This window comes from Xenopus tropicalis, chromosome 2 (assembly GCF_000004195.4).
Source record: "Xenopus tropicalis strain Nigerian chromosome 2, UCB_Xtro_10.0, whole genome shotgun sequence".
Taxonomy (NCBI): Eukaryota; Metazoa; Chordata; class Amphibia; order Anura; family Pipidae; genus Xenopus; species Xenopus tropicalis.
In genome coordinates, this window is record NC_030678.2 from 106,976,773 (window position 1) to 106,996,007 (window position 19,235).

The following is a 19,235-nucleotide window of genomic DNA, read 5'->3' on the forward strand; positions in this document are numbered from 1 at the left end:
TTGTTCCTTTAAGGAGTAGTTCACCTTTGTTAACTTTTAGGGACTGATTTATCAAAATTCAAGTTTGCATTTTTCAATTCGAGAAAAAACACAAATGCAAATATACTTGAGAATATTCTTAAGGATCCTGAATAGGCTGTATTTATTAACGAAAAAATCCTTGAAATATCACAAGAAAAACTCTGCAAGTAATAGAAGTTAATAAGAATTGTCTGTTTTTAGCCTTATTGGAAATGAATGGAACAATGTGATTCTCACCAGTGTGTGACGTTTTTCAAAACGAGCATGGGAATATTCTGTCACACTTCTTTTTCTTAATTAAGCTAATATTCGAGAAAAAATGTTGCATCCACGATATTTTTCACAAACTCTAAATTTGGTAAATCTGCCCCTAAGTATAGAGTGGCCTAATCTCAGCAACTTTCAGTCTCTTATTCAAACCACTGGCTGGTTGTTTGCGTAAATAAGACAGCGGCCAAATAGCTGCTGAAATACCAAACTAAAGATCTGCTGAACAAAAAGCCACCAAAAAAAACACAAAAAACTAAAAAATTAAAACCAATTGCAAATTGCTCAGATATCTGCTGTGTCATATTATATAAAATCGCTGTGTCCCAGTAGGACAGTTTGCTAAAATGAGCAGCAATATTAAGCTGGTCACATGCTTTGTCCATTTAATCATTTTCTACAAATGATCTGATCATAACAAAATGCGACTGCCCAAAAATCATTCTGAACTGCCGTAATGCAATCTGATTACTTTTAATGCAAAATAAAGAAGATTGAACAATTCTATTGAAAGCGTAAGATAAGCGGCTGACCTGAGTTGGCTGCTGTGGTCTGATCTGGGGGGCAAAGTACCAAACCTATTCAATCTCATCATTCTTGTGTAACTGAGATAAATAAATGGACTGATAAAAGAAGTAAATATGCATGGCTACCTACGCCACTGTGTTTCATATGCATTTTGTCAGCCTGAATAGAGTTAAGAAACACAGCATCATTTTTTGTTGTATAGCTTGGGGCTAATTTGTATAACACTTTTGATACAAACATTACAGACAGGCCCCAAGGTTCTCTTGGAAAGAACAATTACTAGCTGCAATACTTTATTCTAATGTGTAATCAAAATATTAAGGCACAATTACACCATTTGCATATAAAGGTGTGGTTACCCAGAACTAAAACGAAAACTTGAAAATATTGAAAATAAAATGTTTCTTTTTTTATTACAGAATTAAAAAAAAAATACAATAATAATAATAATAAATTCTACACTACGGAAAACATTTTGTATTGTTTAGAATTAGGGGGTTATTTATCAATGTGTGTATTTTTTTTGCACTAATAATCATGAATTTGAAAAAGCACAATTTTTCAAAATTTATTATGCAAATGCAAATTTAAAAATTCAGCATCTGAAAGGGATACCTATTATCCTTCATTGTGCCACCGCTTGTATGTTGGGTGCAACTTGCGCCCACTAGTGCAGAATTCAAAGCCGAACACAACTTAATTTATATATGACGGCTAGGGTAGAATTGCATAAAAATAAAAGAGCATTGTGGTCATCATACGTAATATTTACCTGAATGTTATCAAGTATTCATCTTTGTTTGTAGTGGACATCACCACACCATCTGCCTCACTGCTTTCAGTTTCCAAAAATAAACATATAATTTTGGAGTAATATTGAAAGGTTGCTGAAAAATTCAGGTTACGTGTATTACGAAAATAAGCAGATCTAGGAAATTGAGTATTTGAGATCTTCACAATATATAATATATTGTACTCCAGGACCTGTAACTTAACCTTTGGATAGCGTTACAACTAAGCTTCCATATGTTTTTTCCTTGGATATGCCGTCTGTTATTCTAGGAGACTCCACTATCCCTACTGACAATCATAACCGTATAGCAGGATATTCAGTGGGCTCATTCTCCAATGCACTGTGACGGACACGGTCTGGACTCGTTATTCACTCGCCACAGTAATATTTCTCACTTTTCCTGCTCTGCCTTTTCTCTTTCTGATCATGATTAAATCTCTTTTAACACATTGCATTCTCGTATCCCACAGCCACCAAAAGCCAATTGCCTTGAACTGTAAAGGAATTCCACCATTGTGATCTATCGATCTGTTAATTCTCTGCCTCCATCACTGTCTGAAATGTTATCTCATTCCTGCGTAAATACAGCATTTAAACAATATATGACTACACTATCCAACACACAACAAATAGCACCTCTCACAACTAACCACAGATGACCTAGGCCTCAGACCATACATACACACACCTGACTTGGCTTTTCCAGAGGTGCTTTATAATTGCAAACTGTTAATGGAGAACATCAAACAACAGATTTCCTACACTATACATACTTTCATCTTACAGTTTTTCTCTCTTTCTTGCCAAGCAGACATTAGTATTCGTACAGTCCTCACAATCATCCAAATCAAAACGCCTATTCCAAACGTTCAACTCCAATTCAATGCCAGCGCCTAAACCTCATCTCTCACACAAACGCACCCCAGCTTTAATCATTGTACACTGTCACTATTGTCTTTGATTGATAAGGAATAGATAGCTTCAGTTTTCTCTGCCAGCTGCGCACTGCTCATATATTGAATCTCTTTCTTTCTCCAAAAACATGCACTTGTCAAACATATTCTAAAAAAAGGACCCTTGGTCCTGGTCTGTTATTTTCTCCCCTCTTTGCTTTTATCAAACAAAATAGCTGTATAATGCCTATAGTAGCTGTAACTTTAGAATGCAGGCTTAAAATGGTTCTAGCAACTGGTTAATGCTACAAAATGGATTTAACCAAGCACTGGCAATGTCTCTGTGTAACAGAAAATTGTATTTGTTTTTGTCATCTCAAAGGTTTAAGTACAACAGAAGAGTTTTTATATGAAATTAAGTATGAATCTGACGAAGTAAAAGCCCAACTTGAACCATCTGTGGCTATTGAACTTGTAAGGAAAGAACGAGATGCAACTTCAGGGATTGTTACTTTAATTTTCAATATCATTTTTGCACCCAATAAATCTATGCGGTAAGAAAGACACTCAAGTACTCAAAATTTCCGTTTGTTTATTTAGTACCAAACAAACAATCCATTTGCCAAATGAAAATGATAAAATCAAAATATTGCTTTATGCACACCTAATTAATACTATAGACATCATTTTGTTAGCACTTTCTTTTAACAGGTGTCGGGTGACTGAATGTATGTTATGGGGGATGAGTTGTTGCTCAGTTTTTAAGTGTTATAAACAGAGTGGTCTTAAATAGGACCAAATACAAAAATTTCAGAACTTTAAAAGTCAATTGATTTTAAACACTGTGGCAGCTAAGGTTCAATTTTAATCAAATTTCAATATTCATATTAGTGTTTAGATTTGGTTAGGTATTTCTTCAAATCTTTGATGGAGGATTTGGTATGTAGGCAAACAAAATAAGAAATATTATGAATCTGTAGCTTTGTGGATGCCTAAGAGAAACAAAGTGCACAAAAGAACAACTTGCATAGCAGAAATATAGAACTTTGACAAAGGCCATGCTTTAAAGTTCCTCGCCTTGCAATTAGTTAAAGAAACATAATCTGTTCCCAGTTAGTGCAAATGCTGGGAAATGTTATGTTACTAAATCTATTTCAATTTATAAATTGTTGTGGATTTGTTTTCAGTGCAGTGTTAAGCTTTGTTTTCTCCATAAATCTGCTAATTAATCTGGTTAAAACTCTAAATCCTGCACTAATGAAAAAGCAGAGATACTTTGTGACTCCTGTAACAAAATACTCTGCCTTAAATATAGCTGGAATCTCAGCCATAAAGGTTTGCTGCAGGGGTGGGCCAAGCCAACCAGGCGCCGCGATGGGTCATTGCCCCCACTGCTAATGACAAGCGGTAGAGGCAATGACAAAGGAGGAGGACTAGGGGTAGGCAGGAGAGGCTCCTGCCTGGTGCCCCCTAATCGTTGCGCCCGAGGCAGCTGCCTCTTCTGCTCTTCTGCCTACCCCTAGTTCCGGCCCTGCTTGACTGAGATAAAAGTTTTAGATAGAAAGGAGACTTAACCACTTCCTAAACACTTCCTAAAACTTGCAGATCAATACTAAGCTTGGGTACACAAGAAAGTAAATGTGGTGGCAAACATTGGCAGTGGCTGCATTTCTCAGGTAACACTCAAGCTGTGCCAACCTATTTGTCTATTGGGGGCTCTCGATGGAGATTCATAAATGCTCTGTTTAATCTTAGATATTGACTACATAAGGAGAATGTAGAAATGTCATGTTCCGAAACTTTACATACACAGTAAGATATATATATATTTTTATGTGGCATTATTCGGAGGATAAACAGTTACACTGTTTCGGTGCTGGCCACTTTGTCATCTAGGTGATATGGGTGTTGGAAAACTTTTTTTAATAAATGCAGAAGTAATTGGTGAATGCACTGTTATGATTAACAGTGATTAGAAAAGCTTCAAAACAATCAATTATTTGCTTCATTCTGTCAATCTGTGAGTTGGTCAGGAATTGGATAAGCATCTAAGTTTAGGGTTGTATATCATCTATGATTCTGTTTAAGTACTGTTGTGCAATTAAGAGTGCATAATGCTACTTTATGCACATTTTGAATGATTAAGGGGCAGATTTATCAAAATGCAAGTTAAGAGCTAAATACATAACAACTCGCCCATGTTCTATTCATTCCTATGGGATTTAAGAAGTGGATTTATCAATGAGTGAAAGTTAGAACTCACCACTTGATAAATACACTTCTAAAAATCCCATAGAAATGAATAGAACATGGGTGAGTTTTAATGTATTAAGCTCTAAAGTCTCATTTTGATAAATATGCCCCAAAGTCTGAAATTTACAGAACAATCCATAGCACAGCCAGAACTGGATTATAAATTAATTAAATTAATTACCAGAAAGTAAATGAATTAATATGATGCATGTAAAACTGGGTCACTTGTGTAGAGTATATGAAACATAATTGTTCCTTTTGTTTAAAACAAGTGTGCTTTCTTTAATGTACTTCCATTAAAACTGTATGTTGCAGACATACTGTCACATTAGTGGTACAGTGTGCCACAGGAGGAGTCTGGAAATTCCCAATTAATTTGGTTGCCACTAAACCAACCGTGGATGATGTTATTCAGATTGAGGCCATTGGATTAAACAAGGAATCGGTTGTTGGCTTTAGACTTACAAGTCAGACAAGGTAATTATCATTTTCAATATATTATGTTGTTTTTATACTAAGATGCCAATGTTAAAGAGATAATATACCTTTTTTTAAGTAAGTAAGTAGAGTTTTATTGTCTTCCCAACAATATACTTACAAGTACACAGTGGGATGAAATATCTTCCTCCTGGATCAAAACGGTGCAATACACAAGATATATACATAACTATAATAACTATAATAATAAAAAAATACATAAAAAAAGGCTGTAAACATTGTATCCTGTAAAATATACTGGTGTAGGGCATTTTGCAATAGCAAGAAAAGGAAAGCTGTGCTCACTACTAAATTTTAAACCATTAGGCGGGTGCAATGAGGCTGTGACAACAAAATTCATACAGACAAATACATTAGATCCTCTGCACTCACCTATTATAAATATGCTAAAGACATTTTGTGCATTAAGCTTGAAAGCAAGTAAGTTGCAGTTAAAACTCAGTCCTTGTATAAAATGTATAATGTATAATGAAGCAGTCGAATTCTTAATAAATCAAATAAAGGTATACAATAAATCAAAATCAAGTATACGTCTGGCCACACTGGGGATGACATTGATGTAGTTGGCCAGCTTGAATATATTGCAGTATGTGGAAAAACAATTCCTGAAAAGCACAAGATTAGGCAAAACTCTTCATTGCGTTTACCTATAGATGATAGTATTTCTTGGTCACTGTGGTGTAATTGATGGAACTACTCACTGGTGCTTAATACATGCTGAACAAAAATCTTATTCCCCACTGTGCAACAATAGTTTGTGGTAGATTTCTAACCCAGGACTTGATGGTTAAATATTAATTCATTTAGCATTATTCTGAAAAAGGTATGAAATAAAAATGTCCCTATGAGGCTAAACATTGCCGCTGGCATAATTACCAGTAAGCCTAGATGAGAATAAATGCTTTCCTTTTCACATATCGTTTTTATTGAAAAAGTAAAAAGACAATCTGTCTGAAAAGCAAACGAGCAAGAAACACTTTTTCTGATATAATGGTTACAGATGTTTCCTTGGAATAAACTCCTTGCACAATTAAATTAAATGGTGATACATTGTATATCGCTACTGCTTACATTGCTTAGTACATTGGTTGATATATTTCATATGTCATACCGCCACAGTAATCATTTGTAAAAGTTCTATCTAGTGCCCTAGTTTCCAGAATTAAATCTACCTTTTGAAGGATCTCTCATGTCCAAGTAACAGTAATAAATCCCACAACGCAAACAAGAGTATCTTAAAACATTGGTACCTTTCCATGGGGCCTGGAAAGGAAAAAAGCGACATGTAACACTAATACATATAAAATACAGGTATGGGATCCCTTATCACCATACAGGTATGGGAAATCCATTATTCAGAGATCTCTAAATTACAGGAAGTCCATCTCCCATAATGTCCATTTTAAGAAAATTCTAATTTTTAAAAAAATATTTTTTTCGCAGTAATAGTAAAACAGCAGCTTGTACTTGATTCTAACTTAGCTGCATAAATACATATTCCCATAAATACATAATCCCATTTTGGTTTATTAAATGTGTGTTTTAGGAGACTTAAGATATGGTGATCCAAATTACAGATGGACCCCTTATCTGGAAACAACCCAGGTCCCAAACATTGCGGATAATGGATCCTATACTTCTATAAATGAATCTTTGTACATCCAAAAGAATCTGAAATATTATGTATTTTTTCAGCAAGACTGGAAAGCATATTTAATTTATTTATTTGTATTCATTTTTCTTTTTAGGCAGACAAATCTGTAATTTTATATACTATTGTTTTTTTTTATCAATAGCTGCTATTAGTGTAAGCCTTTTTTATATATATAGTGCCAACATGCTGTGCAGGAACCATTTAACTTGAAAGAAAGGTGTTATTGGAAGAAATGTACTTGGGAGACTGTAAGTACCCAGCACCAATATGAGTTCCAGTAGGTTTGCTAGTGTTACTTAGGGGCACTTTCATGAAAACGCGAGTTCGATTCCCGAATGGGATAAATTTGGATTGGATACGATAATTTCTGAAGATCGCAAATATCACGAATATGCTTACGAAAAAATCGTATTCGTCACGATAATAATGTATTGGCGATCCGAAAGTCGCAAAATTTTCTTATCCGAACGATTGTAAAATGCAGGAAAACCTTTCCAACTCTGATCCTTCTGTGCATGATTTTGGAAGCCTCCCATAGGAATCAATGGCACTCTACAGCTCCAACCTGGCCCAAGGAAAGTCACGATACCGAAGCTTGAATGAATCCGAAACTTTCGTACTCGGTGCGACAATACGATTTTGTTGCACAAATTTTGTTGCAAAGTACAAAAAGTTGCAAAAAATACGAAAAAGTCGCCGAAAATTAGTAAATGTGCCCCTTAGTGTGTATCTTGACACACTTACAGTATGTGATCTTGGAGCAGCAGGTCCATGTAGCATTTGCTTTTGAGAGATTCAGGTGTGTTTTCCTCTTGGAATCTGAATTGGAGACTCTAAGGGGGAAAAATTGTAGCACTTAAGCTGCATTTAAGGAATGTAAACACTATAACAAGCGTTGTAAAACTGAAATCAGGAAGGGAAAGATAGAAAATGAGGAGCACATTGTGGAAGAGGCTAAGACTAACCCCAAAAAAGTTTTTTAAGTATATTAATAGTAAAAGGATGCAGGTTGAGAGTGTTACTCCATTGAAGTATGGTAACAATATGGTTATAACTGATACAGAAAAGGCAAATGTGCTAAATCAGTTCTTTTCTACATTGTATACAATAGAGTAGCCGGAGCTCCAAGACACACGCAATAGTTGCACTGTTGGCTCAGCTCAGTCTAGTCAGGATATGATACATAAAGGGTTTCTCAAAATTAATGTGAAGAAGGCACCAGGGCCAGATGAAATACACCCTCGGGTATTGAGAGAGCTTAGTTTAGTTCTAGCCAGGCCTCTATTTCTGATATTCTCAGACCCACTTTCATCTGGAATGGTACCAATGGATTAGAGGAAAGCTGATGTAATTCCTATATTTAAAAGGGATTATGATCTCAGCCTGGCAGTTTTTAGGTCAGTAAGTTTGACATCAATGGTGGGCAAGTTATTTGAAGCAGAGTAGGTGGTTTTTCATGGTAAGCGGGCAAGTAATTTGAAGCAGCGTAGGGGGGGTTTTCATGGTAAGAGTAGTGAGATTGTTGAATACCCTTTTCGAGTGATGTTGTGATGGCAGATTCTGTTAATGCCAAGAGGGGCTTGGATGATTTCTTGAACAAGAACAATATCCAAGCCTACTGTGATACTAAAATCTACAATTAGTAATGATGTTGGTATATATGGTTTATGTATGTGGATATGTATAAATAGGTCAGTATAGGTTAATGTGTGTTTGGTTCACTTGGAAGGTTAAACTTGATGGACTTTGCTGTTTTTTCAACCCAACTCTGTAATTATGTAACTATGAAGGCTTAAGGTTAAGGGATCACATTCAAAATTATGTTCAGGAAAATGGCATAATGAGTAGTAATTGCTTTTTATGATGAGGTTAGTAAGAAGCTGGACAGTGGGTTGATACAGTGCCCCACAAATTACTGCTTTCTAAACTATGGTCTGTTGGTCTTAGTGAAGTAATTTGTGCATGGATAGGAAACTGGTATCATTTGAGTGGCTAACGGGTAGGAGCCTATTTGTTGTATAAACCGGGTAGTAAACAAAGTTAGCTTGATAGCAGGCGGTAGACATGATGAAGCAAGAATGCTTTAATAAGAATAATAATGAACAACTCAGTGGATACAGAGCAAAATAACAGGCCAGTTGTCAGAGACAAATGGCTAGCAGAGACTTGTCCGATGTCTTGGTGGGCAGAGAGCAAGATGAGCCAGATGAACAATCCAAAGTCAGGGCAGGCTGAAGACAAAGGAAACATCCAGAAAACAGGCCAAGGTCAATACCAGAAGATCAAACACAAGCAGGCATGGAACTGGACAAGGGCTGAGGAACAAAGAAAGGACTCAGGAACAGGAACAGGCAGGAAATCAGGCAGGGGTCAGGCAAGGATTAACAAGCCAGATGTATCAAACGAGGTGGGTATATTTTGCAAGAGAAAGATATTGAGACCAGATAACAGGTGCAGCTCAAGACACAGTCCAGAGTTTTATTTCATCTAGTACCTGACAGCTGGTTACAGGATTAGGTACAGAGGGTGGTTATTAATTGTACATTCTCTACTTTGAGCTATATTAAAAGAGGCATAGATTTCTGGGTGGAGGGGGTATTATTCCACTATAAAGAGTGACAAAAGTAAAAGTTCTCAAGATCATGTAGAAGTCAATGGAAATTGTCCTAGGCAAAGTGTAACAATCTTTATTTAATTTGTGGTTTTGGGTTGTAAGCACACATAAGTTCTCTCAGTTTGGACCTGTTAATAAATTACTAGACATTTGTGGTTTTCGTGGAAATGAGTGTTTTGTGGTTTCAAAACCTCTAAAACCACTAAAATCAGAATGATAATAAATGGTCCTCTACAAACTACAAAGGGCTCATTATAAATGACCATATGTTAGTACAGCACAGTCTATGATAAGTATATTTAATCTACAACTCTCTTGTGAATGCATGGATTTCTCTACCTAGATAGTGTAGAACAGTTATCCAGTAACATATTATACATAAGTGTGGATATGGCAAACCTATCTACTTAACAGTTGCAGAAGAGTAATAACTTCTATTTCTGTATAGATAGCTAATAGTGGATTGCAGTACTAAAAATATTTCAGAATATCTGATAGGGGCCCAGATATATATATATGTTTAGCACAGTTTTATGTACTTTTATTTTCTCATTTAATTTCCATGTTTCTTTTTAAAATCAGTTATTCTTTAAAATGCATGTCTCTCACAAGAGGAGGAACATTTCAAATAAAAAAAAATTGCATTTATTAACATTAACATTTTCTGTTTTTCTTTTTACAGGTATGATTTAATAAGCTATATATATATATATGACTGTATAATCAATCTGTTATTTACTGTAGGAAGTATGTTTTATTACTACTGAAAGTTTTCTAAGGTTATGTTAATGTGTAGGTTATTTGAATGATTAATTTCAGAGAGGATTAGAGTGTTGTTAGAACATTAAATAGTTGTAGCTTTAGCAGTATTTATGTTGTGTTGCATTTGGATTTCTGTGCTTACCACTGACAAGCTTTTAGAGGTCAAAAGCAACAATTAAATTGTAAACAAATCCTATTTTTGCAAACCATCATTAAGTCATTTAGATAAATGCTGATATTACCCCTGCTGCTTTATTGTTGTACAATTTAGTTTGAGCTTGCTGTTGACTGAGTAGAAAAGTTTTTGTATAAGACATTTTTAAAGGAAAATTGGCCTGCTAAAGAATATTAATAAATTAGCATATGTATATACGTTTATATATAAAATATATATAATTTTTTTTTAAACCATAGTTTACCTTGAGCCACCATTCTGTGATGGTCTGTGCATAGTCTGTACATTCCCTCTTAGCTTCCCTGTCAGGTTATCTATTTTAATTGTAACAGGAAGGAGTGTAGTTGTAAAAGACAGAGCTATTCCTTGAGAATGTTGTTCAGTAAGCATTTTTATGATGCAAATAATATACATATTAGTGATGAACAAATTTTTTGGCCAGGCATGGATATACAGTGAATTTCCGCATTTCCCCATTGGCAAATTTTTTTGCAAAACTTCTGTGAAAATTCACTGCTGGAAAATTTAACATGCGGCAAAAAAGTCAGAAAAACGTTTAGCTTTTTCGCCATTTTGCTAATTTTTCAGCAAAGCGAAACAGGACAGATTCACTCATCACTAATACATATACAATATATTGGTTAGATTGCCAGTTTGTAACTTCAGTTTTAGATTCTTTACCTTGTTTATATATAAACCAATAATTCTTTTTTTGCCACAAACAACACACTCATCCCTAAGTCGCTAACAGATTTCACCAGGTTTAATGAGCTGATCCCATATGGTATCTAACTGATCAACCTATGGGCCAGATAGATTAATGCCATACATGGGACCATACACTGTGTGATCAACTTTCTATTGTTTTTATTTTGGTTGTGACCAGCCCAACTGATCGGAACAGTAGGAAGTAAAAAGGGGCTTTACGTTTCTATTTGACTAGGGTTACATTTAAATGCTGTTTATCTCATGGGTAATCTTAAATGTAATCTTTTTACTTTTTATCACTAGGCACCCAGAGCCCTTCAATGCATACTTTCTACCAGGCAGCGATACAGCATTTTCTGTGTTACCACAGGCAGGAGAGCTGCTCCCTCTTGGTTCTACAGGCACCCTTATTACTGTTGGATTCAAACCTACCATGTACAGCAAGAAACACAAAGCTACTCTAGTTGTACAGGTAAGACACCACTTCACTTAATAAAGTCAGTTCTATCAAATCCTTGTTACCACAACTATAGAAAAATATTTCTTATGTCCAGTTCAGTGTTCCTATGAATCCAGTATAAGACAAGATCTCTGCATTATACAAACAGTTGCACAAAAGTATCTTTTCCATGAATTCTAAATTTAACTTTTTGTTTATTGTTCTTTGTGCTAATTTCAAGGCTCATATGAAAATGCTGAGTTGCTTTCGCTTTATGTCATTCTATTTCAAAGTAACTGCTCCAAATGACTTACTTTTAAAATTAGGCTGCAAATCTTATGGGCAAAAATCTATGCAGCAAGCAACATTTAAGCTCAGTCAAACATTTTTTGGTGGTCTGTTCTTTGCAAAACTTTAGTACACACGTCAGCACTTAAATACATTTTTGGCACTGATCGCTTGTTTGTTATTAGCTTCTGCTATCATCACTCCCTTCATGAAAGAGTTATTGTTATTGAATTTGGAAATGGAATAATTATTCTCTTGCTTTAAACCATAATAATGGACCTTTTGAAAATACACAAACTGTACCTGAGGTTACTGATTAATTAGTACACTCTATACAGTTCACTGGAATATTTAATAGTGTACATGAAAGTGAATAGATATTGAAATAATATACAGCTTGCCTTGTGGGCTTAGCATTTATAATATAAACATATTTTTTATATTTTAACCCTTTCACTGCCAGCCATTTTGGACAAAGTGTAACTTCTACTGCCAGACAGTTTTTGAACATTTTGCACTGTTTCACTTTAGGGGCCTTTCCTCGGGGGGGCTTTTAGTTTACCCAGGAAAACTATATATCATTTTTTTCAGGACAACCTAAGCTTTCAAAATATGGTGGAATTTTTGTGTAATTCCAATTCTGTAACAAGACATAGGTTTCTAAATGTCTAAAAAATGAAAACAAATAATATTTTCCATAATATAAACACATACACCAGAAAAAAAAATTATTTTATGCATGAAAATACAACTGATTTGGAAAGTCCCATGTCACCTGAATGTGTCAATACCAAATATATATAGTTTTATGAAGATTTCTCACTTGTATAGGTCAAAAACTCCCGGCAGTACACTACCAAATTTCCAAAGCACTGCTCCAGAAAGCTGCATACTTTAGATTTCAAGGCCAAAAATTCCACCAACAGAAGGTTTATCCCAGAAAATTATATATTTTTATAAAAAACAGATTCTGGGGAATCCATAACTGTCTATCTACTCCAAACTACAAAGTTGCAATGCTTTCCTAAAGTTATTGTTTTTTTATTTTATTTATTTGTTTTTGATTTTATCAAAATTTGTAAAATTTCTTAAAAATCGCTTCAGAACTTCCAGTCTATAGTATCTTATCTCCCACATATCATTAGGTACCAAGAGAAAACAAATCTCAGAGAAAACACCCTAGATATGAACGCCAGGGGTCCACTGAACAGTTTGATGCCCAATTTGTATAGGTTTACCTAAGTATGCGGCATGTAGGGGCCCCAATGTGGGGAAAACTCACCCACTCTCTTTAAGAAAAAGCTCAGCTGTTACCTTCTGGAGCACTAAGACATTATTTTGCCCAGTCCTGCGCTTAAGGGCAAATGCCCATACCTGATGCACTCTTACCTTCCAATTTGTGCCTGTATGTTACCCAACCACTCAGGTTGTAAGCTCTACGGGGCAGGGACCTCCTTCCTACTGTGTCTCATACCACATGGCACTTATATATATATATATATATATATACATACATATATGTATTTATTGTATTTATTTATTATATCACTCGTCCTCCCTGTGTGTAATTTTGTATTCTGTAAGACTGTACAGCGCTGCGTACCCTTGAGGCGCTTTATAAATAAAGTTATACATACATACATACATATGATCTGCCATTTCTATCATTTCAGCTTCTGTAAAATCAACACATTTTCATCATTTTGTTTAGGATAACTCTAGTAAAAAGTACATTCACCCCAGAAAGTCATATATTTTTGGAAAGTACACATTTCCCAAAATCTAAAACTTCCAATATGCAGCATCTTATTTTCTATAGGTCATTAGGTACCAAGATAAAACACCCTAAATATGAACCCAGGGGTCTACTGAACGGTTTGCTGCCCTATATGCATAGATTTACCAAACTATGTGGCGTACAGGGGCACCCAAAAAAAATATGCATGGGAATAATGCATATGAATTTTCACAAATGACGCTCCGGCTTGTGCAGTTTTTGCACCCAGTATGTGTAGTATGTGCCATAAGACCCCCTAACAGTATGGAGACCCTTTAAAAAAATACATATTCTGACAAAACAAAAATGCAAAATTACATCTTTCTAGTGCAAACTACCAAACTACAAAGCTATGCTAAACAGAACAGTTTGTATAACATTTCTGAAAATCGTCACAAAGCTTGCATTTTGCCCCATTATGTACACCACATTTCATAAAGTACACTCTAAATATGAACACCATGGTTCTACAGACCAGTTTGATGCCCTATATGCATGGATTTACCAAACTGTGTGGTGTAAAGAGGAAGCAAAATTGAAATACAGCAGACAAAATGTCCATGTGCAAAGACAAGTAACAAAGAACAATGTGAAATGCAGTAAAATTGCTAGAAACAAAAAAAAAAAAACCTAAAATCAATGGGGTTTTTTTTCCCTAGTGATATCTGCAGTGAGAATCACAGTTTGAGTATTTTGGCTTGGGCAAATTAGTTTTACAGACAAAGTAAAGCGAACAACAACTATGCATAACTGAAAATGCAATAAAATGGCTAAAAATGCAATAAAATGACTAAAATTGCACCAAAATCACAGAAAATGTAATAAAAATACCAAAAATAATATACAAAAGTATTGTACAGTGCGGTTAGGGAATACGCTATCCGCAATGACAATAAAACATTTTTTTCAGGCAAGAAAAAAAATGATGCAATAAAAAAAAAATACAAAATTGTGTAAGTGTGTGTGTACACATAGCAAAATGTGTTTTGTGTGCATGTGTGTGAGTGTGCAAGTAAGTGTGAGTGCTGTAAGTGCTGTGAATGTGTGAAACTCCCCAACCCCCCCAAAATGTATGTGTGTGTGTATAAGTATAAATGTGTATTAGTGTAATAAGTGTGTGATTGTGTGTTTGTGTATGTATCTGGCATTAATCTGGAGTCAAAAAGCTGGAGATCTGCAGGAGAGACACAGAAGATCACAGGCACAGCAGCAGTCCGGTTCATGTGTGGGCGGTACGGGAAGTGAGGGGGATATAGGGGAAGATAAAGAAAACATAGCTCCTTTGGCAGCATGTAGGAGCTATGTCGTTGGCAGGGAAAGGGTTAAACAATGAATTGACCCATAGTTTTCTAGTCCGATTAAACATTGCTTTTGTTTAAAAATAAAATATAATATTATTATGGTAGTTACAAGAGATGCAATATATAGCTTGTTAATAAATATGTGGGGTGAATCATTGACCCTCAATTGTTTAATTTTTACATTGACCACCCCTTGCCACCAAAGCTATAAAATAAACCAAAGTTCCTCGAAATACCTCACTAAGTTAACTTATCTGCCATATTGTCCCGCAATATTATGGTCTCTTTAGCCCCCAAAAGCCAACACACTTCCCTGTCAAAGAGATGGGTGCTAGGGTGTTGTTTTCTAATGTTCTTGTTTAATTCTTAGCCTCGTTTTCTTTTTTTTTTTTTTATTTCCCTAGACATCAGCAATGCAGTGGACGTATGAAATCAATGGACTTACCCCAAAACCAACACCTTTAACAAATATCTCACCCAAAATATCTTCTATGTGGATTAAACAACCAACCACCGGACAGCAGCGAAACTTTATTAGGGAGAACCTAAAGCTTACTACAACAGGCGTATCATCTCCCATCAAAGGTTCATCTCTGTTTTTAAAAACAAAATAAATACCAACAATTTAGTTACAATATTGTTTTTGTGTTCTAAATATAAATGTACATAGCATTCTTATACCTCTAGAAATTGATTCCTAAACATTTTAGCATTTACTTTCCTAGGACTAGCATATAGTTTGTCTTATTTCTCTGTGACAACCCAGACAGACTTGTATGTACACCAGAAACCATCACTACTGGTCATTGCTAAGCAAGAGCAGAGTCATCAAGAACTTCTCAATATGGCTGTTTTACTTATGATATTATTGTGCATGAGGTATTTGCTGTTCATGGGCAGAAGCTGTTTTAAAGCTAAGGTTTCTTTCCTTATATTTTACTTGATGTTATTATGGGTTATACTCCCAGACTGTTATTTTACTGTTGCCTTTTCTGTTGGTGGTATTTTACTCCTGCAGTGTAACACAGGACAACAGGTACTTGGAAAAGTATAAAGCCAATTTTGCATTTATTTTTCATGGAAGAAGACATTTATAAATAGAAAAATCTTGAATATCACAAACTGTTCATGAAAAATATATTAATTATAAATCATTCTTACAGGATCCTGTAGGAATACAGAGCAATTCTGTTTATTGATGTGTGCTACATATTTGTATAATTCTCTGGTGCTTGCCAATTTGTAAAAAAAATGTGTTAACTTCTGTTTACTGCATAAGCAGAATAAAAAAAAAAGGACTTTATTTATTTTTTCTATTTTCCCTCACTTAATGTACTGTACTTTAAATATCCAACTGCTTAATCAACATTAAATTCAACATTTTAAGGCAATTAAATGATAAAACTGTTGGAATAGTCATGATTTTGTGCCAGGCATGGTCTGTCTTAACTCCCAATTACTCATTACAAATGCATGTCACAGAATGATGTTAAATATGGTTTGCAGCAATGGGAAAATTACAGGTTGTAAATGTTTGAATTAGTTTGCATTTCTGCATTATGGTTCTTAGTTGATAAATATACACTACAAGATGGCATGTGGCCTTGATAAGGATAAACTGACATTGTGCATTTATTATGTTCCTTTGTGTCGGCAGTTTTATGCACAGGCCTTGTCGGTTCCAAGTGCTGACAAGTAAAATGTTCACTACTACTGACATTCAATGTTTCACTACAACCACTGCTTTTTAGAGATCCCAACAACTCTAATCATTAATTGTGGGTTTGGAACCTCTAAACAATGTGAAATATTTAAGTCATTTGAGACTTCCTTGCAAGTCCAGCCGCTACTGATTACTGTACATTCTGAAGTGTAACAACACAGTGTGCCCTCCCTTCTGTTCCGTGACAAGTGTGCATATGTCAGAAAAACTCTGTCGCCAATTTAAAACAATCCAACAAAATCACAAGAAATGTACATTTACGAATTTCTTTGGATGCATACCCAGAGTTAAGAGATTTCACATTAGCTGTTAGAATAAAACATTTGTAATCAAATGCTAATTATATATATATGTCACCAATGACAATGATTAATTACCTTTTTATTTTGTGCATGTTTTCTGAAATGGGTTATTTAACTCTCAACATGAAGCCGTCAGATCCAGGGGGTAAATGAGTTTAGAGTTTATGAAAGTATTTCAGGAGCTGAAAATATATTTTAAATGAGCGATTTTTTGGTGAAACAAAGCAGAGCAACACTGAGCCAGTAAATCTACTTGAATATATTATTTTGCGCTTATGTTTTTGTGACTGTGTTTTATAAGCATAATTATAGAAATTTCTCTTTAGTTTATAGGCAAACTAACAGCCACAAATTCTATTTTAATAAATTTAATATATTTGCATTACGATTTGTAATGCAGCCTGTGCATTGGCTCTAAGAATAATAGTTGTCAGTGAGTATTATTTCAAATGATCTTATTTGATATTTGATGGATGGTGTGTGTGTAGGCCCTCCTTTTTAGGAATTTAACCTCTGATGCTATGTAACTATAGTTGACAAACCTCCATAGAAAACACAATTGCTCGATGATCCCAATCAGTGTTTGTCCTTGATTGTAATTGGATGCTGGTTCCATAACTGCATGTACCCACACTTTCACAAAATGATTAGTGATGAGCAATTTTTTTCTTCCAGGCATGGATTTGTAGCGAATTTCCGCATTTCTCCATTGGTGAATTGTTTTGCGAAAAATTAATTGTGCGTAAAATTTTGTCGCACATCAAAATTGGGTGTGGTCACGTCACAATTGGGTGCGGACACGTCAAATTGGGTGCAGTTGTGTCAAGATTGGGTGTGGTTATGTCAAAATTGGGTGCGTCTGTGTCAAAAAACATTTTTTGCCGCTTTGCGAATCTTCTTTTTTCTGAAGCCAAACGGGTCAGATTTGCTCATCACTAAAAATGATCCATCTAATTGGCCTATATCGGGTCAGGGAGATTTTGGTATTGCTTGATACTTACTCTAGATCTTTAGTTAACTTCAGAAGTGTGGGCCAATAAACATTGTGGCTGGGGAAAACAATACATTTAAAAAAAAATGTCCCTCACCAGTGATATGCCATTTGCACTGGGAGGGAGCACCCAATGCGGCCGGTTATGTTTCCTTACATACATGCACTTAAAGGAGAAGGGAGTGTTTCCTCTTCCTTATTTCTTCTGTCTTTGGAATCTCAGGGCCAGCACATGCGCAGTAGAGTGAAAAAGACAACATTTTTTTGTTAAAGTTCGGCTTTTCACTCTACTGTGCATGCACAAGCGCACAAAGACGGCAAAGGGAAGAGGAGACGCTCACTGCCAGGTACCCCAGGCTGGTGCAGTTTTCTCCTAACAGGAGCCTGGGGTAAAAGGTAAGCGATTAAAGTCACTGGGGGGGGGGTGCCTAATATTTTGGCACCCCTAAGTGAATTAGCCCTTCCTTCCCCTTTAATGACAGAGCCTCCGTGGCTATTCACTTGCCTGTGATGTGTTTCCTAGCCTGCACCTCTGGTGGGGGGGAACAATTTGGCCCTGATAGGTGCCTTTTAAGATTACAATAGCCTTGGCTATTATTCAAGCCACTCTTACAATCTGCCATCACAACATTATGCTGCTTCAAATGAAAGTTCTGTTCCTCAAGTCTCAGGGGCTGATTCATCAAAGTACGAGTTTGAATCCCAAAATGGGTAAAATTCGAATTAGATAAGATAATTTCCGATGATCGCAAATGTCACGAAAAAGCTTCCGAAAAAATCGTATAAGTCACGATAATATCATATTGGCGATCCAAAAGTCACAATTTTGAATGTTGAAAAAGTCGCAAAAAATACACACAGTACAAAAACTTTAAAAAAAAAATGATTTCTTTTGTATTCAGAAGCGATCATACTTTCAAAAATGAGCCCCTACAGGTGTCATCTGTGGTTCTTTTCTATATGAAAATATATGTCTTTTAATATACTTCTAAAGAGTAATCATGCCCCCTCACAGGTGCCTTTTTTACAGAGAAAACAACCCCAACCTTGGTATTCTTTCCTCATAGTTTCATTGTTCCTTTTCTTTCACCAGTTTAGTTCCATGCCTCTACACTTAAAAGCACTCTAGTTGCACACCTCTGCACCCAACAAGCCATACGTTGTTATATAATTTCTTAAATGCACAGCTTTAATCCTGACTTTGCTTGAAAGCAGACTGCTCCACCCTTTCAATGCCTCTTTTTACTA

At 35.5% G+C, this 19,235-nt stretch overlaps 1 protein-coding gene across 2 annotated transcripts in view; it reads left to right on the forward strand.

The window, feature by feature from the left end:
- cfap47 (chromosome X open reading frame 22) overlaps positions 1 to 16,274 on the forward strand; it is a 214,872-nt gene extending 198,598 nt beyond the window's left edge. For both annotated transcript variants that reach the window (XM_012957626.2, XM_012957627.2), the window contains exons 62-65: positions 2,885 to 3,056; positions 5,071 to 5,232; positions 11,470 to 11,638; positions 15,376 to 16,274. In XM_012957626.2, the coding sequence (XP_012813080.2) occupies positions 2,885 to 3,056; positions 5,071 to 5,232; positions 11,470 to 11,638; positions 15,376 to 15,585 (713 nt within the window). In that variant the 3' untranslated portion in view covers positions 15,586 to 16,274. The remainder of the gene's footprint in view (positions 1 to 2,884; positions 3,057 to 5,070; positions 5,233 to 11,469; positions 11,639 to 15,375) is intronic.
- The last annotated feature ends 2,961 nt before the right edge of the window (positions 16,275 to 19,235 follow it).